This window comes from Gracilinanus agilis, chromosome 4, assembly GCF_016433145.1.
Source record: "Gracilinanus agilis isolate LMUSP501 chromosome 4, AgileGrace, whole genome shotgun sequence".
Classification (NCBI taxonomy): Eukaryota; Metazoa; Chordata; class Mammalia; order Didelphimorphia; family Didelphidae; genus Gracilinanus; species Gracilinanus agilis.
In genome coordinates, this window is record NC_058133.1 from 179,233,594 (window position 1) to 179,256,262 (window position 22,669).

Here is a 22,669-nt window from a genome sequence, read left to right on the forward strand (position 1 = left end):
TCAGGGATTTCTTATAGAAACTAAATTTCTATAGAACTTACAGACCCCACATGGGGAACACAAGATACTCCTTTGGGAGACTGACCATTCATTGCCCTAAGTTTAAGGTAGAGTGACTGCAATACACTTCATCAAGACTGCAATTACTCATTTCAAGAGAGCCCAGTAGGACTCCTGATAAACCAAAGGATCTACAGACTATATAACCAAAGACTCGGTTAAGGATTTGGGGTCATCCTTAGATTAAGCGAAGCCCCTGAAATCTTATTTTCAAAAAGATCTGCTTCAAAATGAAAAGAAAACGGATTATATAACATTTTAGTTCATTGCTAGGGTCCTCATTCATCAAGTTCCTTCCTGCCTGTCTAGGTATCAACCAGGAGGGTTGCTCTCAGATTACTTTGGTTTCTGTTTTGATAGGCTGAGCACAGGGAATTACTGCCAGGGTTGCCTACATATAGGAAACCAGATAGGTTGTTATGGGCTTCTTTTCTTTGTTTAATTTTTAAAATCATAAACTCCTATAAAACACAAGCATTTCAATATAAACACCACTGAAGAGGAATGTAAATGAAACTGAACTTCTATTACCTTTAGGAAGAAGAGACAATGGATAATGGATATTTAGGCTATGTCCAAAATGTCATATCCTTCTATTTATGTGGGCTAACAGTCAAATGATTAAGAGTTGTTCACAGAACTCCTATTGCTCTTTAAAGAAAATGGGAGGTTCCCTATCTTCTCTAATGAATAATGGGAAGGATTTTGTGTTAATCATTTTTTAAAGCACCTTAATCTTTCTTTACTATAGGGCACTACTTTCTCTGGTTATGTCATAGTTTCAGGCTTTCCAAAGAGTCCCTTGCAGGAGTGGTTATTTGGAGCTATATCACAAGATAAAATAGGCTGTCCCATGGTCATGGGAGAGTTTAAAAGTATATCTATTAGAAAAATAAATAGAACTTTAATTCAGATGGTTTCCAAAAAGGTTAATAGCACTGTTCCAAACTGAGCCCTTTCTGGCATCAACACTATCATCATTACCCAAAAGAAGACCAAGGACAAATGACACCATACTCATTTTCTATGGGAAAAGCCAGGCAAACCAAACAGCACACATCTTGGAACCAAGGGCTGATGGGATAGATGACAAAACCTTTGTGCATAAGCTTCCCATCCAACCCCTATCACCACCATCCCCCAACCCCCAAGGCAGCAATTACACACTCAAGAAAAATAGGCTCAAAATTATACAATTCATGGCTTTTTTTTTTATATAAGTTTTAAGTTAGCTTAAATTACTTTAACAATTTTAAATTGCACAATTCTTTTGCCAGTCTAAAAAGAGCAAAGAATTAATCAAAAAGTCACTCCAATGCAATACTAATTCCATTTGGCTACTTTTTACAGATCTGTACACCAGAAGAATAAGCAAGCAAAAATTCTCAATCCATACCATCCAGTAATCCTGATTATACCATCCTATGGGTATTAGGGAAAAGAGCATCTTCTCAAGAGGTTCTGGGAATAAGAGCGGGAAGGACTATGCACAGTGAATGGTTTCTACCTACTCGAGGATATCAAGGGCAGAAAAAAAGCCAAGTTCCCTTTCTTCTCCAGTGTTTCTTGTACAAAATATTACAGTGATTTTTCTTTCTTTATATATTTACAGACTTTGCACAAATAGAAAATGGTTACAAATTACAATTAGGCTTGGCAGTCTGACAGGTCCTCTCCTTTATCCACCTTCCTGACCCCACCAGGGGGGAAAATTTCCAGAGGCCAAAACTGTGACTGTTGTCCTATACCTAACTTCTGCGAAGTTTGGTTTCCTAGTGATTAACAAACGAAGTCTTCAAGGCGGGTGTGTACATGGGTAAAGTACCATAAAGTCTATTTTTTTTTTTAAATAAGCAGGCTGGTCACATTAACACTAGACTTGTCAACACAGATTTTGGGAGCTTAGAAACAACAGACTTTAAAAGTAAAACTCTTTCTTGAGTGGGCAACATAGATCTGCTTAAAACGCTATTATACTCACAAAACAGGAATAGCCACAACTCTTTTGGGAGGGAGGGAAAGAAGTGAAGGAGAAAGTATTTTTATTTCATTAAAGATCCTTCCCTATTTTGTGGGGTGTTTTTAATTTTTTTTTTTCAGTTTGAAACCACATTAGGGAGTTGTAAATCTATGGCCTTGTGGCTTTAAAAAATATCCCTGCTTTCCATAGAGATGAGGTTATATTTCCTTAAAGTGACCACAATATGGCCTAAAAAATGACTATTACTGGGGGAGGACAACAGTTTGTATTCTGATGTGAAACAAGTCTTTCCCATGAGTGCCAAGCCCAATTCTAATACAGTGCAAAAAAGGATTCAGGAAGTGGCTGCCTGGGGGGGTATCAAAGGCTTGTGTAGTAGCTGTCTATCCACTGGGCAAGTCCTCTTTCCACCAACGTTCGGTTTATAGACACCGCCTGGAAAAGAGAAAGTTTGTTGAAGGTAACAGCCACAATAAGCTTCAGATGAAAAGATACTGATGTTGTTCAAAAAGTCACACCTGTGACATAAGGAAATGGGAATGCAAAATATATTTTGAATGAAGCCATTCTTGCTATATACACCAAAATGGGTGTTCAAGGTGTTATCTCTCTCTCACTCTTAAATTTTAAAGCAGTATCTGAAAAAACATCCCAAAAGAACAGAAAGGAGATAGACTCAGGAGTGCAGAATGAGCCATATATTTTTGGAAATAGCCAATATGGAAATTTGTTTTTCTCTAGTAGGCAGATTTGTTACGAGTATTTTGTTTTTCCTCTTTCTTGCCTTCTGTTTTTCAATTTGGCAAGTAGAGAAAGAGATGAGAACATATTTTTTTTTAATTGAAAAAAAAAAATTTTTTTTTTTAAATCTCAACATGCTTTCCAGAAAGGGGGGAAAATTACACTTACTAAACTTTAGCTCATTAATACAAAAGGATAAGAAAACAAAGACCAGCCAAGTCTATACCAAGAACTGAAAAACTGGTCTTCTGAATTCTCCTTAAAAAAAAAAAAAACAACATTTCTGGTGCTATTACTATTGGCAAAGTACTTCAGTAAGAAAAAGCCAAAAGCCATTATTACCTCTTCCCCAATCATACTCCATAGCTGTATAAGAGGCAGGCCAGTAGAATTATAATTGGTAACCTGGAGATAAGAGAGACATAAGATTAAGTCAGCCACTCACTGTAATCTTGAAGGACTGACAGTCCAACCTGATGCAATGACTCGAGTATGGGCAAATCTCCCTAAACCCCCAAACAAGGACATTAATCAGTAGGTTGCACTCTAGTAGAATGCCCAGGGCATCTCTGCCTGCCCTGTGCTGTTTAATATTTCTACCAATAAGTTGGACAGTCACTGATGGTATGCTCATCAAATCTGCATAAGGACACAGTGTTGAGAAGATAAATAGAATGAATCAGGATCAAAAAACTCTTGACAGGCCAGATCACTGGGTCAAATTCAATGAGATGAAAAGCGATAAAAGAATCTTCCTCATCCACTTGGGTTTAAAAAGAAATTATTCAAGTACAAGATGAGAGAGGCTGGTTAGATAGCATTTCATCTGGGGTACATGGTAGTGAGTGAATTCCTTCAGGAATCATACAGGCGTCCCAAAAGCTAACATTGCTGCATTTTTACTGCTTAACAGGCTACAATGAGACATAATATTCAGGATTAGGGAGATGATCCTTAAACTCTGTCCCAGATAAATAATCGTTATATGATTTGTTCAATTTCAGATATCACATTTTAGGAGGTAACACTAACAAACTTAAACTTGGCAGTATCTGCAATGGCCAAGATGGGAGGGTTCTCACAATCATGCCATAAGATAATTAGATGGAAGCACTGGGGAGGATCCATCTAAAGAAAAGACTTGGAGAGGGAGAAGGGAAATGGAAGAAAAGAAAATTGAACAGCTGACTTCAAAACAGCTGAAGAATTGCCAAATGGAAGAGCTATACCATAAAAGGCCAATCGAGGAATAATGGGTGGCAATTACAAAGGGAGAGATTTAGGACTAATCTAAGGAGAAACTTCCTAACAATTAGAGGGGTCTTTAAAATGAAATGGGAATCCTATGGAGATAGCAAGTTCCTTCTCATTGATAACCTTCAATTCAAGGTGGATGACTACTCAATGGGAATGTTCTAAAGGGGAATCTTATTCAGACACAGGTAAATGGCCACCACATCCCCTTCTAAGATTTTATTATTCATACCTGAGCAAGCAGTGGTGTACCTCTGGTCATTTCACTTACGGCCGCATCAGCTTCTGGTGAAAAATGATCCTCATCTTTGGAAAGAGTAAAGGGATAGAGGGGTGAAGAGATGAAGGGAAGAAAGATCCAGAATTAAAATCTCATTTAAAGAAAGCAAGGATACTGAGGTTCAGTTCCCTGTTCTGGGCTCCTGGCAATAGAACCCTAGTCTTGTATTGAAGAAAATTCTCTGGGTAGGATTTAATTCTTTATGAAAAACAATAGAAAATCAATCCCTTTGAACCCTCCATCACAATCCCTATAGAATCTATTCTCCTTTTTTTTATAGTTCAATATTCAGGGCATATTAGGACAACTTCAACCACTAGTTTGCCCAGGTCCAAAATATTTAATATGAATACCACCTTCCACTTGCCCCTAGACAAAACCACAGCCTTCACTTATCTTCTTGTCTCCTTCTGTGTCAGATGGGGCCACACAGGTTTGATTTTCAAGCCTTTCTTCTACACTGGTATTTTTCTATTAGGTATATAATATGCTTGGGTTCTATTAGTCCGTAAAAAAAAAAAAAGCATCTCCAAATTCTCTAGTCATCCCAACTCTTCTCTCTCTTTAAATACTCAATTTCCCCCCCACTTTTATCTTCTGTTTTAGTCTTCTAAGACAGAAAAGTAGCAAGGGCTAAGCATTTGGGATTAATGACTTGCCCAGGGTCAAACAGCTAGGAATATCTAAAGTCAGATTTGAACCAAGGTCCTCCCAACTCCAAGCTATCCACTGTGCTACTTAGCTGCTACAAATATCCTAACTTCTTAAAAGAGTTGGCGCTATACTTAATATCTGTATGCTTCCTCACCACTGACTTACATCTCAATCCCTTGGAATCTGATTTTCCTATTTCCCTGCTATTGAAACTGCTCAACTAAACACTTTCAGTGTCTTTACAACTCTAGTGTTATTGTTCAGTTGTCTCAGGTATGTCTGTTGTTGGGAAGTTGGGGAGAGGCTAAAGTCAGAAATATGGGAAGAATTGAAGGGGTGCCCTGTACCCAGAATGAATGAAGCTGTTTTCAGCTCTTTCTAGAGAAAAAGTCTTTTATATCTGAGACTTGGAAACAAATATAAGGGGAGGGGGGGGGAGATTAAACAATCTTTACCTGACAGAGGTGCCACATTATCCAGTAAGACTTCTGCTCCTTGGAATGGCAGTGTAACAAAATCAGACCTATAGAAAGGAGATAGAAACTTGTTGCTAGAATCTAAAAAGCTTGACTTTTAAAATATGCTACTGTGTTGCCTTCTGCCATATGTCTAGATTCTTCCACTGCTGAGCCCTGGAAAAGTGGACCAACCTAGCTCTAAGCAAGAAAACAGGGCACTTGCCTCGGCTAATACCCCATTATCCCTAAGTAGAGCAGTAGGCCTGTGGCAATAAATTTGCAGTCTGACAAACCAGGACTTGTGTGGAAGTTAACTAAAATGGGAGCATCCTGTCTACTTCTCTTCACAGAATGTCCATGGCAGAATTCTTTCTTCAAGAAGAAACCCATTGGGTAGTATTCCCTTAAGATGAGAGTCATTTCAAATGAATAAACATTAAATATCTACTATGTGCAAACAGTACCATAACATATTTGACACTGGGCACACAAAGACAAAAATGAAAAATATGACCTGCCTTCAAGAAGCTTCCCTTCTACTGGAAGGGAGAAATATATGATGTCAACAAAGAAGTAGATCCAAGATAATAATTGGAGGAGGGAGAGAACACTTAATAATGATCCAAGTGAATTTGAAAAAAAAAAAAAATTTAAGTCAACTATTGATTATCCATGAGAGGCATCATGGCTAAGAGAATAGAGAATTGGCCTTTAGTCAGAAGGCCTGGTTCTAATCTTGCCTCTAAGGCAATACTGTGTAAGATCATGAAGGTATTATTTCACCTCTCCATACCCCAAGTCACAATAGAACTACAAGTTATAGTCCAGTGGCTAATCTGTATCAGCAGAAGGAGTTTCTCTACCAAGGATTCTCTAGACTAATAAAATCATAGGTCTGGACTCATCCCTCCCCAAACCCTCCAATTGATATTCTCATGATAATGGATAGGAGAGAATCTTAAACAGCAAAGAACCAAGGATTCAAAATAGTGTGTTTAACTTTACAGCTAGATCCCAATTAGTGAGAATAATGAAATATCCTGAAGGGGTCACATTATTTAAATTTGCACTGCACATCTCCATTAGGCTGAAACCAATGACCATATTTTACATAATTATAATTTTAAATAGTACAAATTCCAATACATATGACTACTTCAGGCAATTTCTTTTTGTACTGATTAGGATTTGGCTGTATTCACAATAGTTATGAACAGAAAGGAGGAGGGAAAAGAAGAGGATTTATTACTTTTAGCACACAGCCCATGCTAAGCAATATTACAAAGGCACCACAGTAAAATTCTCTAACTTAAGCACAGCTTTGTGGCTTATATTGTGTTCTATACACATACACACACATATACAGAAGCATATATACACAGACAAAAAGGCATATGTATATATGTACACATACCTCTACAGATACACATATGCATATGCCTCTGTAAATGTGTATGTGCTTATGTATATATAGATATGTATATGAGCTCACTTATATGAACTCACAATCTTTTATAAGCGGGAAGACAACAGAGAATATGGCAGAAATATCTCCGAAAGCAAATGAGGTAAACTTTATAACAAGGATTAACTGAAAAACTCCATAAAACACTGAAATTGAAAGCAGTTAAACAATGAATCTGTACTTAAAAATCACAAGCTCTTGAAATACACCAATCTCCTTTAATCTACATTAATCTAATTATTACTACACACTAATCAAACTAAACACTCATGATTTTTTTTTAAAGTTAAGTAACTTAGAATTAACTAGATAAAGGATGCTGTGGAAGATCATTAGCCTGGGGAATTCAACAAAACTTATGGCTCTGCCAACATGACTCAGAACCCAGTCAGAAGCAGCTTGAGGTGACAAAACCTGACCTGATTTGCCGAAGTATTTCAGTTTTCACTCTTTTATATCCACCGTAGTCCACATAACGAATCTCAACTTCATCACTCTCTTTGTAGTAAGCAACAACTTGGGCCCGCCACCAGGCTCCATCCACCCCAGGGGCAGCACAGATTACGGCTACTGTAGAGCAAATGAGCAGAACGAATAAAGGGAAAAGATCAATAGACAGAAAAGGCTATTTTCAAAGGAAGAAATCCAAGCTATCAACAACATCTTAAAATGCAAATTAAAGCAATTGAGGGTCTACCTCACACCCATCAAAATGGCAGAGATGACAGAAGAGGAGAATGACAAAATGTTGAGAGTGGCTTCTGGAAAATACACACACTAATGGACCACTAGTGGAGCTGTGAATTGGTCCAGTCATTCTGGAAAGCAATTTGGGACGGTGCCTGGAAGGTTACCAAACTATGCATAGCCTTTGACCCAGATACAGTTAGGTTCATATACTAAAGAGATCAAAAGAGGAGGAAAGGGATCCATAAGTACAAAAATATTTATAGCAATTCTTAGTATAAAAAAACCTGGAAACTAGGGGTTGGTCACCTATTGTGGACAAATGATGATATATGAATATAAGAGTATTACCAGAAGAAATGATGAAAGGGATTTTTTCATAAGAAATTGGGAAGGCCTCTCTGAAATGTGTGAAGTGAGAAGAAATAAGGGAATAATTATACAATGGCATTAACATCAAAGAGAAAAACCATTTTAAAAGACTATATCTGATTAATGCAAATTGCAATCCAAGGATCAAAGATGAAGTACCACCAACCCCCTCTTTCTAGTCACGGAGGTGACTGGGCATTAAATGAGACAATTTAAGACTTAACACAGGAATTTGTTTTTCTGGACTGTGTACTTGCCATAAGTGGGGTTTATTCCCCCTCAGTAGTTGAATGGGGAGGGAGTGGAAAGAAGAGAAAATATAAATTTGCTAACTGGAAAAACAAGTTATAATTTTTTTTTTTAAAAGACTGCAGGGAAACACTGCTAGACTCCCTGAAAGAGAATTGAATTAAGGGACAGCACTAAGTAATCTGTCTATAGCTGATTAGCCTCACTAGAAAGTAGTTGTAACAACACTGAAATAGCTTACACTATGCTGATAGTCACCTCTTGCTATACCGGGTCCTTTTCCCCAGGGGGTACCAGCAGCTCCCAAAATCAACCAATATCCCCTTTGGCATTCCTTGCCAGGTTTTCGAAACTACAAGACAACTAGTGTATTATCTCTCCCTAGGGCTATACAGCAAACAAGCCAAACATCCCTAAGAAAAAGTCTGGATGATAAAACATCTAAACCCAACAGCCCTGACCTGAATTCCAAACCTAGCACTCTGCTTGATCATGATGTTTCCCAACAAGTCCTAGCCTACCCTCCCACCTCTGAGGGACCTGTGACCTTGCAAGGAAAGGGAAGGTCTTCTCCAAAGAAGACTATGGCCACTATCCAAGCCATTAGCTACCAGAGGCTGCCACCCTTTGAGCCTAGAGTTTGGAGAAGACTTCAGGAAGAACGCTTAAGACAATTACTTGATTTCAACTCATGTCAAAGCAGAGCTGAAGTGTTTATCATTCTACCTAGAAATCCTCTCCTATTATAGACATTCAGGGCAGAATATGTGAATGACCTTCTAATTGATCAGCACAGGGACTCCCAATGTGGGAACCCCCTCCACTGATGCAAATTAATAACTTTTAATGACTTAACAGAAAAGTTTCAGGGAGAGACCTGAGGGGCACACAAAGGGCCACAGTGGCACAAAGCTAGCAAGGGTCAGATGTGGGGCATAAAACCCAGGATCTTGCTGACACTAAATCCAGCTCTCTATCCACTATGCCTGGCTGTCTCTACAGAAAAAAAGCCAGACTAGCTCAGTTATCAATTCTACCACCAATAAGAATTCCTCCCTTGACTACATATAGACAGATATTTCCCATTTTCAAGAGGCATTTAGGATATTGCTTCTCTTTCTTCTCCTTCCTCTCTGGGTCTCAGCCACCTAATTCCTCACCATCTGAGAATATCCTCAGCAAGTACTTGCCTTCTACTGGTGTAGGTAAGGTGGGGATCCCTGGCTGAGAGTAGCAAAGGTACATCTGCTGGTCCAAACTGCGGAGCGCATGGAAAGTGGGGTGCGTATGCTGCTGCACAAACATGTGGCCAGCATTCACCTGATTGACCACAATCACTTCCACAGTGACACCATCGGGGAGCATGAGCTGCCAAGAGAAGGAGAAAAGTAGTAATAGAATAGAGAACTCAAGTGTTCCAGACCTCTAGCATTTACTCATTGAGGCACAGCAGTATTACAGATGGGGAGTCAGACCAGAGGGTCAACAACCCATTTCTATGGACATTGAGTTTTCAAGTCAGTTTGTCCCAGGTCCAAGTTGTTTGTCTTTTTTTAAGATAGAATATTTTTTCCCCAATTACACGTAGAAACAATTTTTAACATTTTCTTTTCTCGCATTTTGAGTTCTCCCTTCCTGTGGAAAACAATGATATAGGCTACACATGTACTATCATGTAATACTTTCCACACTTCCATATTCATCATGTTATAAAAACACATCACTAAGAAAAAAAAATTCCTGAAGAAAACAAAGTGAAAAATGATATGCTTTGATTTGCATTGAGATTCCACCAGTTCTTTCTCTGGCAGTCAGGACTAAGTTTTTATAAGTCATTTCAATGGTTTAGGTACCATAAGCACAAGGGAAATGGATTCAATTTCTCTTACAAAAGGTCCACATTTCCCCAATCCTTCAAAAAAAAAAAAAAGGATTTAATGTCTTATTTCCCTAGAGATAATATTTTTGTTAAACAGTTCTAATCAAGAAAGCAGAGTCAACACTCCAACCCTGCCACAGTAGCAAGACATCGCTAGGCATTCTCATTAGTGCACAACAAGTTCATTGCTGCCTTTCCCCAAGAAGGGGGAAGAGATGTTACATTTTAAGACCTCTAATCTGGCCTCAGAGAAAATGTCAAAGGACTAGGATCTGGGGAGCCCCTAATAGCACACACAGTATTCTTCTGTGGTTCAAAAACCCAGCACTTTAACTAACAAAAGTATGAAATCAGGGATCCAGAAGAAAATGGGTTAGAATGAGAATCAACCCCATGCAGGATGTTGCAAATGTCTTAGTGCAATTTTAAGCAGTTAAATCTTTAGTTTGGGGGTATCCTACATGAGGACTAGGACCCCAGGCTCTATTCTTCTTTAAATTCCTTCTGGGCCCCTTCTCTTATTCCCAAACTTTACCTTGCTTTGCAACCCCCCACCCTTTTCTTTACTAAAATCTAGAAGAGGAGAAACCAGGAAGTTGGGCAACTACTTCCTAAAAGATAGTTATTAACAGCAGATGAAGTACCTTTAGACCCAGCAATAACACTACTGGGTTTATATCTCAAAGAAATCAGAAAAAAAGGGGAAAGATCCTACTTGCACAAAAATATTTTTAGGGCAACTAGGTGGCTCAGTAGATTGAAAGCCAGGCCTAGAGGCAAGAGGTTCTGGGTTCACATCTGGTCTCAGATCAGATCTGTGTGACCCTGGACAAATCACTTTACCCCCATAGCTTAGCCTTTACCACTCTTCTGCCTTGGAACCAATACAATGTGTTGCTTCTAAGACAGAAGGTAAGGGCTTAAAAAACAAACAAAGAAAAATATTTTTAATAGATTTTTTTTTGTGGTGGAAAAGAATTAGAATTAAGGAGATTGTCCATCAATGGCAGAATGGCTGAACAAGCTGAAGTGTATGGCTGTAATGTGTGAAAGGGAATTTTTTATTCCCTTTCTCTATTTTTAAGTTAATCAAGCAGGAACTTGAAGTACCCCCCTACATAAATAACACTTAGTAAGTCACTAAAGAAGAGAGTTCACACTTACTTAGTCATAACAGTTACTCCTATAAAATACCATAAGCACTGTCCCCACCTCCCCCCACCCACCCAGTGCTAGGCAAATTGAGAGACTTTGATTGGTTCCTGAGATGTGACAGACCAGCCCACAGTGAAAGGAAGAAGAAACCAGAAAGACAGGAAGTGATATGGAGAAAAGGGCATTCTGATTGACTTCTACTGCCCTTGGTGATTCTTGCTGAGGGAGGACTTCTGCGTTGGTGTCTCTGCCTTGAAGAGTCTTCTGTGTTGGACTTCTGTGTTGAAGATTGATTCTGCCCTGGTAAGACTCTTGCTGAAGAGACTACCTACAGTGACTCCTGGTTGAAGATTGGGACCTGAGGGAGCCTTTGCCAGAGTTGAGCTGGATTTCTTCAGATTGGCAATTATAGGGTATTTAGCTAGGCAATATTTTCTACCTTCTTCCTACATTTCCCTCTTTACTATCTCTACCCTGCTGTAGTAAAGCTACTAACATACTCATAATTTAATTTTTATAAATGGCGACCACAATAATTCTTTTTAACTCAAAAATTTAGTCAAAACATTTTTTACCCTTAAAAATGGAATATTCTTGCACCATAAGAAATGACCAACAGGATGAGTTAAAAAAAAACCTGGAAAGATTTATATGAACCGATATAAAGTGAGCAGAACCAGATGAACAGTATATACAGCCACAGAAATATCGTATGATGATCAACTGTGAAGGACTAAACTATTATTAGCAAAACAAAGCTGCAAGATAACCCCAAGGGACTCATGAAAAAAAAAATGCTATCCAAGGCCAAAGAAAGGAACTGTTAGACTGATTATAGATCAAAGCATGCCATCTTTCACTTCATTTCCTTCATGAGCTTATTGTATGTTTGATGTGTCCTCTACTGTGGTATGGGGAATAAAGAACTATGGAACTATGCACTGCATTAAATTACTGACATAACCCATAACCGAACGTTTGTTGCCTTGGTGGGGATAGGAGGGTGAAGGAGGGAGAGAGAATCTGAATCACAAAATGTAAGAAAACAATGGTAAAAAACTATTTCTACATGTAATTGGGAGGGGGGGAAGTAAAAAAAATAAATAAATACAAATAAATAGTAGATGAAGGAATATTATTTTGGAATTTGACCAATGCTGCCAGCTGCCAGATCACCTCCCTATCCCCCAAGAGATTTAATTCTAAAAATTTTGCACCTGCAGGCTATATATTTCCATAGGCTAATAAGGTCCTTTTCCAAGTATTGAGGCCATAATTATTCTTTCACACATAGTTATAAAATAGTTCAGAACACCAAGCATAAATTCTGTGAGTCTTGTCCCACCTCCCGACCCCTTCCTCCTACCAATGTCCTCTCTCTTCCCTAAGAGACTTATTTCTAATTCCACTTTTACCAGAGCACTGGGAGTAGAAATATAATACCAGCTCTCCATGCAGGTACTCTGACCCCTCCCCAAAGATAATTGTTCAGGGACATCTTCCAAGGCTCTGGAAAAATACTCCCCCTCTCCAAGTACCAACAGATGAGAACATGGAAGACCAATTTATTAAGAACAGGATCAGTACCAAATCAAGGTCTCCATTAAAAGAAGGTAGGATACTGTTCTAAAAAGGATGGCGGATCCAAGTCTTATCTGAGATTCTGTACATTCCCAGGTCCTAACAGTGTCCTAAACATCAGACGGAATTACACATCAAAGCATCCTTCCTAATATCTACCAATTTCTTATGAATAGTAGGTTTTTAATATTCATTTAACAAATAAATTCCCCTCCACTGCCCCCTTAACAATGAACCTGAATGAGTATTCCTATGAAAATATATTTTTATTTAGATTTATGAAATATTCTCTTTCACTTGTAATGTCTCAAAATGCATGCAAAATATCTTCCAATGGGGGGATTAGGGGCCTGGGAGTGTTAGGACATTCACAAAGAAACAATCAGCCTGGCCAAGCACTTGGCTTAAGTAGCTGTAAGAATGGATCTGTGGAATGACCATTAACTGAAATATCTCCTCATCAAAATCAAAACCCATGAAGATAGTTTTCATTGAGCAGCAAGTCTCATCTGTGGGCCAAAGCTAATTAAATCTCACATGTCCAAAGTCCTGAAAGCCTATTAACAGTGAGATTAGGCATAGCTGGTCTGTTTGTATGGGAGTATATCTAAAGTACATTCTGGGAATTTGATTCTAGTGTGCCAACAGATAATACTGAGTAGTTCCAAGAGGTAGAGACTGGGCACTCATTATAACAGGTGCCAGATGAGAATCACCCAAAGGCTACTCAGGATAGAGAAACTGAGAGAATATCTACTTCTCCTCACACGTGTGTTAGGAAAAAAAATGGATACCTCTTCCTCTTACCAAAAATGTGTCACATCCTTAATACCACCTGGGGTCAAGTTTAAAAAAGAAAAGAAAAAAAGAAAAGGAAAAGAAAAGTAATATATTTTATTGCCTATATATCCCTGGCTGAAAAAGACCAGTCAAAGAAAATATAATGAAGGGCAGCTAAAAGGCTAAGTGAAGAGAGAGCCAAGCCTAGAGGCAGGGAGGTAGTGGGTTCAAATTTAGCCCCAAGACCCTTCCTAGCTGGGTAAACCTGCCCCAACTGCCTAGCCCTTTCTGTTCTTCTACCTTGGAACTGATACTCAGTAAGGAGTTTTTTAAAAAGCATAATGATAACCAGAGACAATGTATATTATTTATATGGGTGGCGACTTATGGTCTAGTGACATTTCACAGTTCAGTTTTGAAGGTTTTATTTCATTTTGCTTTTAACTCTTGCTCCCTTGGAAGTGAACTCTCCCTGGTAACAAAGAAAAATGCTAAGCAAGGTCCCATTCATTCTTGGGAAGAGACATCATCAGGCTGTCAGATCCATGCTAGGCTTACCAGTTAGGCTTACCAGTATGGTTTAAAAAGGCTCACTCCATAAAGCTAATTTAATTCCTTTTATCATTTTTGATAAAATATTATGTTTACGCAAACAAAAATAGGGACCTCCTTTGGGTCACACGCAGACACAAAAAAGCTCAAATGTTCATTATTTTAAGCTACTGTAAGTCCATCTCCTGAACTTCTGTCCCCAGACTCTTTTCCAGTCCCTCCAGTAAGGATACAAGTGGCTTCACTACCCATTAAGAAACTAACAGGAAGATGCACACACTCATCTCCTGCCATTCCCTGATTGTAGACACCTTTCAAAATGGTGCATGAGTTTAGAATTTGTCTTGGAATTGAGGGCACACAGCTTGGGGGAAAGGTAGTTAAAAGGAAAGGGACTGCATTAATCCCCCAAAGCTTCCTACCCATTATCTGTAGGGAACTTACCCAGGAAGTCATTGGAAGAGAAGGCAGAGTCAGCGAAGGAAGTGGAGGAGCGTAAATATTGGTCAGGTTCAACTCCTTGAACTTCTTACCAATCAAACTAAGTGCTTTGTCTACATGATGCTGAGATCCTGAATGGAGGGAAAAGGGAAAGAGAGGAAAATATCCATCAAGAAACAAAGGAAAAACTCTTGACAGATAGAGTAGGAGACTACAGACTTATTTTTTTCCTATGGTTTGGTGTTTGTTATACTTGAATATCAAGAATTTATTTCTTCAATGAAATAGAAAACTGAGAAGCCTTTAAAGAAAAGGGCTCAAGAAGTATTTCAAAGGCATTCTTATTAAAAGCAAAAACTAATTCAAAGGCCTTTTCTTCTCAGAACCAAGTAACTTTTCATACAATGGCCAACAATTTTGCTAGTGGTTTGATCTTCTCAGGAGATAGCCATATGGATATTTCAGAAATGCAAGGGAATTTCACATACCATAGAGTTGAGAATTTAAATAGAAATATCCATGAAAATAAGGTTCTGGGAAGAAAAGCATTAATAAGAAACTAGAAAGGGAAATGACTCTGAAGCTTCCTTTTGTTGGAAAAAAAAAATCAAAAAATTTATTCATATTTTGATGCTATGTAAATTCATAGGCAGCATGGCAAAATAATACTTAATCTTTTAATTAGTAGTAGTGCAATCCCAGACTCTTTAACTTCTAAGCCTTTTTTCCCCAGATTTACAGGATGAAAATGATTTTAGGGGAGGTGGAGATGGAGAGAATAACTGTCTTCCTCCAGGGACACCACCTGCCCTGACCACCTACCTTACAAGGTCCTTCAGGATCTGATGACTTGATTTGCAAGCACTAAGACAAACCATAAAATTATGCTTAGGACACATGCAAAGCCTTGGTTGCATTTTGGAAGAGAAACCAGGACGTAGAGCAAAAGCATCCTACTGACCTTCTATATGGCAGATCTGAAAATTCTGGGTATAAGGTAGTGTTGAAATATAGATCTTGGCACCAGACGTTTGTTTCAGGAAACTCACATATCGTCCCTGTTTGCCAATTAGCCGGCCAACCAAGTGCTTCAAGAAAGGTAGAAGGATAGATGGTAAGCTAATTCCACATCAAAACATCTATTTCCCATTGTTTAAGACAAAGTAAAAGCCTATATCTTATTTTACATAAAGCAGTCCAGGAAGATAGCTTCAGAGGTAAAAGGCCAACTTTTGGAAAAAGTAAAGAGATATTAAGGGGAAAAATTCAGAGAAACATCTTCCCCCATTTATTCTCAGTTATGTGAGGAGGAAAAAAAATAAAAAGTCACAAGTTACCAACTGCAACTACACAGGGATCGCACAACCACCCTTCCAAGTTAAATTACTATGGCCATTTGTTTCTCATAATTAGAAGAAACTAGGAGCTCAAATGGAAAATAAAAATCCAAGAAGTAGTTGTCTAATACCCTCAGGCAACTGTCACCAATTCCAAGCAGCCTGAAGCCTTCAACACATTTGTCTCTGTTTGCAAATCTGGGCACTGAAGTTAGGAATACAACACAAACTCTAAAGAAGCAAAACCCCAATCATTCCTGAAAGTGTATAACTTAAAACTAGGACTTTGGCCCCCAACACCAAACCAATCTCATTTCTCCTCCAGGTCTCTTCAAATTTAGCCTATGTGTTGAGAGGACAGTTCTCAGAGACAGAAGTCTGAATAAGAGACTCAGACTAAGGAAGAAAATACACCGATGGGGGAAATAAAAACTGGGAAATACAATCTTTTGGTCCCATTATACAGTTATTCAACTATGTGGGTTCCTACTAGGTACATAAGGTACTGCAGGCATTCTGGGCAGTCAAAGAACCCTAAAAGTGTTATTTCATTTAAATGTCATGTTAAATGTGGCTCCTTCTAATTCAGAGGCCGATTCATAGACCATTCTCTCTTCTTCCTGCTTGTTTTTAATAGCACTGAAGCTTAGCTATAATGACTCCAAGTTGGATCACTGTACTCCCCACCTCAAACAAATCAGATTCTCTAAATAAGAAAAGACCATGGGGAGATAGGTCACCTTGTGAGGGGTTAAAGGAAGAGGTTTTTTAATAACTCAGTCTTATAAGGGCTTAAAGTCATTACAGAAGCATCATTCTCCTAACACCCAAGTGTTTCTAAGATGGCTTGGGACTCAACTAAATATTCTTCTCCTCTCTACAAAATACTCAAAGACAACCAGGAGAAATCAGTTATCTATCCCTATTTTTCTAGTCAGTCCCTTCCAATTTCCAAAATAGGCAGCTTTAAGGTTTATCCTTACCTTTGGCACTTCTATCTCCCATATTGTGAGCTCAACCTTGTTGCTCTCAGTGCCTGCCTGGGAGCTTGAGTGACTTTCTGTCTTCCTAAGGCCACAGCCACTGTCCACAGAATCCATGCTGTTCACATCTGAACCTGCAAGGGGGAAGAAGTTTGTACATTACACAAAAAGACACCAAACACACATAGAGCAAGTAATACCATCTTCCAAGAAGGTACCAAGCCCCACCCATCTCCTAGCCCCAACACAACTCTTTAAGTAGTGAATGCCATTTCAGTCTAGAAGGTCTATAATAAACCTAAGTGTCTAAGTGGAGATAGGAATGGGGGTGTAGATAGATCTAATTTTAGTCTGCCACCCACAGTTTTACTTGCATTATTATTAGGAGCACATCCAACCCCGGAGGCTTTAGTTCAGAAATGTTGAAATTAAAACGAAAAATTCAGATATCTCACTTAGAGGTAGGGCAGGGGTGGGGGAGGGGTTCCCTAGCTGAATTTCAGTTGGTTTAGTCAGGGCCCATCACAATAAACTCTTAGGGACAGAAGAACCAATTTCTCTCGAGTTATTTGGGTCTCACTTAACCAACCCATTAAATAGGTCTTTGTCAATGGTTTCACCACCTTTCCCCAACCCAACCACTCTAAGAAGGGGAGATCACCTAACTCTCGGGCACTTAGAGCCTGGGTACAGAGGCTACTTCCATCTTCTCAGGAAAGCTTTTCCTGAAGGTTCTGGATTCTTGAGTCCCCCCTTCCTGATTAGAGGCCTTTTTCCCTACCAGAAACAAGAAGAAGGAGAGAGGCCAATTTTGTTTTTGGTTTATATTCTATACGTTCTTCTGAAGTCATGCTTATCCTATCTAAAATCCCCCTGAAGTAGGTATTAAACTTTCTAGAAGGGGCCTTAGAGATCATCTGGTCCAACCTCTCATTTTTGAGAGGACAAAACTCAAGCTAAGAAGCAAAATGATTCACCTGCTCCCATAAATACTAAATAACAGATGAGGTAACAGAATTCCAACAGAAGATCCTAACTACAAGTCCTGGGATTATTTTCTACTACAATGTTTCTATAATTAGGTCCTACCAATTTGAGGTGCTGAGCAAGCTAGCTTTAAGGAAAAAAAAAAAATCCACTCCCATAAAACCCAGCTTTTTACATTGTTCCTAGCTAAAAGGTGACCCAAATCGTCACTGGATTTTTTTTGCCCTCAAATTTTCCTTGAGTTATGTCCTACATAATTCCAAGGATAAAGAATTTGAGAAATAAAGACTACCATTTTGTGTCCCTTCCAAAAGAAGGCAGAAAATGTCCCTGTTCTTAGAAGTTGCCAGACCAGTAACCTCTCTATCACGTACTCTACACATATCTAACCTCAAGCACCCTACTGTAATTTTAAAGGACAGTATACATCTCCATATAGCCAGGAAGGCAGACTACAGAGGAGGAAATCAGGCTCATCATTCATGTACAAAAGAACACCTCTAGGAACATTGCACAGATTGAATACTGGGTATGGGGGGTGGGGGTGAGGAGTCTAACTCAAATATAAATATGACCCTGCTCTTAGATCTGTTTTCTAGTCTAACACCAAACAATCACTGCCTCTTCAGATTTCTTGACTATAAAATGGGCAACAGGTCTCTAGCAGAGTCCTCCCCTCTAAGGGAGTAAAAAAGACTCAGAATGGTTCCATTCTGGAACCACCATCATTCTAGGCACAAGCCACCCTTTAACTTCAGGCCAGCAATTCAAGCCTTTAAAGAGAATGCCTCCTACTTTCAAGAAGGAAGGAATTAAAATTGTCCAAAGCAAGAAAGAACTTCCTTGGAGTCGAAGACCAAAAAGGGATAATCCCTTGGTTGGGGATGTGGCAGACTAGAATATGGTTCAGATACAGGATAAATTATGTAGTTTATGAAATCCCTTCCAACTCAGGATTAAGGAAGAGTTTTACATCTAAAGTTAAAGTGAATAGGAATAAGCAAAGGCCTATGATAATAGTCTGAGGTTAAAAAAAAAATCCAAGGTTTATCTCAAAGAGAAGTTATTTATTGCACATCAATATTGGAGCATGATCAAAGCCATAACCTACACTTCTAGAACCATTTTATATCATGTGGAGGATACACGTGGGCCTGTTAAAATAAGGGTTTTGATCACTGTGTCATTCCACAAGAAGATCTGACACCTTCTAGGAGTTGTCAACCAAGTATATGGATCAAGGAGTTAGCCATTCAAACATTCCATATGCTTGGGTCTGTTTTTGAGAAGCTGGAGGGGCAACAGACAGTTTTTATAATCATAGGAAGCCTCCTTTGGGGCGAAATTACAGTGGCCCAGTCACAACCTAGAACTAGTTGGCTGCTAGTTAGAAATCCCCACCAGGTTTCCATAAATAAATTGCTACAGGAACTAGTCTAGAAAACCTCCAAATCTTATGGCTACCAAGAAATGGCCACAAGTTCAAGTAAAGAAAGCATTCAAGAAATCAACCATTTTTTAAATTTAAAAAAAAAAAAAAAAAAAAAAAAAAGCTTTTTCTCTTTATTTAATTTCCAAAAAGCAAGGATTTTCCTTTACAGACCATAAAAATAGACCTACCATCTGCTTTTGGCTTTCAGTAATAAGCCTGATTTTCAGAGGATGTCCTCCACAAAAGGAACATATCCAACACTATTTGAGTAAAAGTTTCATCCATTTAACCCAACCAAGTCACCTAAGAGCTCTAACATATACCTTGATTACACATAGCCCAAAGCTAAGGATACAGTATTAGAAAGTCTCTAGGGTCCTAAGAGTTGGAAGACGGAATTTTAAAAGGCACAGTCCATGAAACTCAAGTTGTAGATCTTTTTAAAAAATAGGACCTTAAAAAATAGTTTTGTTGAGAAGCAAGTGCAAGAATAAAGGACAACCCACTCCACTTTTTTACTCTATGTGACTTTAAAACATTCCTACCTCCAGACTGATCAGCCTCTGTCTCTGTGGTCCATCTATCCTCTGTCCCCAAGTCAGAGGACTCCCCTTTCAACACTCCATTGCTATAGGACACAGTCCTTTCCAGCAGCGGAGGAGTAAGTGGATTGTTGCTGGGGCTTAGGTTGGGCTCCATGGAAGACTCTTCTAGCCCAGAAGTGCCTGCAGAATCTGAACTGTGACCAGAAGAGGATACTGACTGTGCCCTCTGGCTGTCCTCTGACATGCAGGTGACACAGCTGGTATCCTCTACCCTGATGTTGGCCTCCTCAAATGACTCACTGTGGTGGACAGCCTGGGGTGGACATGCTGCCAAGGAGAAACGATGGGCGGAATTCTTTGGCTTGCCATCAAGGGCAGCCCTGGACATGAGGCTGTTCTTCAGACAACTCACATAGGAGATTTGCTCATGAGCGAGGTTCTCCTCCTCCTCCTCCTCCTCCTCCTCCTTTTTCTCCTCCTCCTGTAGGCCAGCTGCTTCCAGTTCTACTATCTCTCTTGCTGCCTTTGGTGGCTCAATCACAGCTCTACTAGGATCTATTATGTTCTGCCCCAAGACAGGTTTCTGGTTGGCTAGGACAAAGCTCTCTTCCACCGAGTCTTCAACCCAAATAGCTGAGGGTTGACAGTTGTGCTGCTTGAGGCTACCCACTGTTTTCCCTAGCATTTCTTCCTTTGCTGCCAAGATCACTTTGGAAATTATCTGCATGGCTGCCTGCTCAATATCCTCTCTGATTTCTAGAAGGCTTCCTTTCTCCTCTCTGATTTCTGGAGGGCTTCCTTTCTCCTCTCTGATTTCTGGAGGGCTTCCTTTCTCCTCTCTGGTTTCTGGAGGGCTTCCTTTCTCCTCTCTGGTTTCTGGAGGGCTTCCTTTCTCCTCTCTGGTTTCTGGAAGGCTTCCTTTCTCCTCTCTGATTTCTACAGGGCTTCCCTTCTCCTCTCTGATTTCTAGAGGGCTTCCCTTCTCCTCTCTGATTTCTAGAGGACTTCCTTTCTCCTCTCTGATTTCTAGAGGACTTCCTTTCTCCTCTCTGATTTCTAGAGGACTTCCTTTCTCCTCTCTGATTTCTAGAGGACTTCCTTTCTCCTCTCTGATTTCTAGAGGACTTCCTTTCTCCTCTCTGATTTCTAGAGGACTTCCTTTCTCCTCTCTGATTTCTAGAGGACTTCCTTTCTCCTCTCTGATTTCTAGAGGACTTCCTTTCTCCTCTCTGATTTCTAGAGGACTTCCTTTCTCCTCTCTGATTTCTAGAGGACTTCCTTTCTCCTCTCTGATTTCTAGAGGACTTCCTTTCTCCTCTCTGATTTCTAGAGGACTTCCTTTCTCCTCTCTGATTTCTAGAGGACTTCCTTTCTCCTCTTTGATTTCTAGAAGGCTTCCTTTCTCCTCTCTGATTTCTAGAAGGCTTCCTTTCTCCTCTCTGATTTCTAGAAGGCTTCCTTTCTTTAGCTCCCCTGCAAGGTGGTCCCCATCTAGGAAACCTTCTCCAGATCTGTTACCTCTGACCTGATGAGCCAATGCCTCTTCTTCCTGTGACAATTCTGCTTGACTTGATTCTATAAAGCTATTCAATACTTTCCCCAGGTATTCTTCCTTCTGCACTGTCCTGACTAACCGAGATCTACTCTCCTTCCCTTTTTCTTCCTCCAATACGGCATCCTGGCTAGGAACTCTGTTCCTGGATTCAGAACCAAAATCATGGGGCAAGCCACCTTCTTCAGACATGTTCTCTCCTGGGGCTGCATCGCCCGTTCCTTCTATTCCACTTGTCTCCTTTATCTTCTCCAAAGGACCATGCTGCTCAGAGGGGGCCTCCAAATGGTCTGGCCAGCCTTTCCCAGGTGTCAGACTGAACAGGGACTCCTGTTTTTGTAGTTCTATTGCTTCATGGGGGAACACAGCATCCTTCAGGGGTGGAAGTGAAGGTTCTTTGGTAATAGACCTTGTTTCCTGTTGAGATGCTGCTTTTTCCAATTTTCCATCTTCCTTGCGTATACCCAGTTGGAGCTTTGGGTCTGTGATGACGGGGAAGGTGCTAGTAGAATCTGATTTTCTTGGAACTGGATATGCCTGTGATGGTTTAGTTACAAGTTCCACAGAAGATTTACCCATAGTTACTATCTCTTTTTCCGGAGGTCGTGAACCATCTGATGGTAAAGGCACTACTCTGGTGTAGCGGACTTCTTCCCTCAAGAGAGATTCCTCAATTGGGGTGTCTGTCCTAAGATCTTTGGCTGTGGCCACTGCCTGCCTGTCACGACTGCTGACATGCTCTTTTTTTCGAGAGAAAAACCACCACCAGCCGACGAGTGCCAACACTCCAGGCAAGGCTAAGGGGAAGATTGCACGGAACTGTATGGCCATCCTGGAGATTCAGCAGTTACACCTATAGAAAATAAGAAAGTAGCACAGGTCAGAAGGAGATCAATTATCTAGCCAAACAAAAACTTTTCACAAGTTACCTATTCTGATATTTCCAGCCTCCTACTACAGCACAAATGCAGAGAGATGGGAAAATTCAATCAGTTATTCAGTGAGCACTCTAAGGTCAGTTACTATTAATTCTCCCTGCCCAATGTACATCCCATTCAGAAATTCCTTTACAATTATGCTTAAATCCTAATTTCATCACAATTCTGATGCCAGCCTCCCAATTCAAAAATATACCTCAATTCAAATCAGTAAACAAAAATTAAACCTGCAAGAGGTCAAGATACTGTCCCTTTTGGCAATTCTGGCTGTTGAAGTAACATAGTGGTATAGTAAATAAAGCTCTG

The 22,669-nt window shown here is 39.7% G+C and overlaps 1 protein-coding gene across 1 annotated transcript; it reads right to left on the minus strand.

Annotated features, from left to right (window-relative positions):
* Positions 1 to 1,972: 1,972 nt before the first annotated feature.
* AKAP1 (A-kinase anchoring protein 1) lies at positions 1,973 to 22,272 on the minus strand. The gene is made up of 11 exons (XM_044675070.1): positions 21,239 to 22,272; positions 19,874 to 20,779; positions 16,910 to 17,043; positions 15,551 to 15,677; positions 14,593 to 14,720; positions 9,392 to 9,569; positions 7,313 to 7,463; positions 5,426 to 5,493; positions 4,269 to 4,342; positions 3,125 to 3,187; positions 1,973 to 2,476 (listed from the first exon to the last, which is right to left on the minus strand). The coding sequence occupies exons 1-11, from the start codon at positions 22,254 to 22,256 to the stop codon at positions 2,402 to 2,404; spliced, it is 2,922 nt and encodes a 973-aa protein (XP_044531005.1). The 5' UTR covers positions 22,257 to 22,272; the 3' UTR covers positions 1,973 to 2,401.
* Between the last annotated feature and the right edge of the window lie 397 nt (positions 22,273 to 22,669).

Bases quoted from the DNA above. Each gene is read 5' to 3' on its own strand.
- AKAP1 (XM_044675070.1), bottom strand. From the start codon at position 22,256: ATGGCCATACAGTTCCGTGCAATCTTCCCCTTAGCCTTGCCTGGAGTG. The intron at 7,464-9,391 runs GCAAGTACTTGC...TTTGCTCTACAG, and splicing joins CTTACCTACACCAGTAGAAG to TAGCCGTAATCTGTGCTGCC. The intron at 3,188-4,268 runs GTATGAATAATA...TCTTATCTCCAG, and splicing joins GTACACCACTGCTTGCTCAG to GTTACCAATTATAATTCTAC.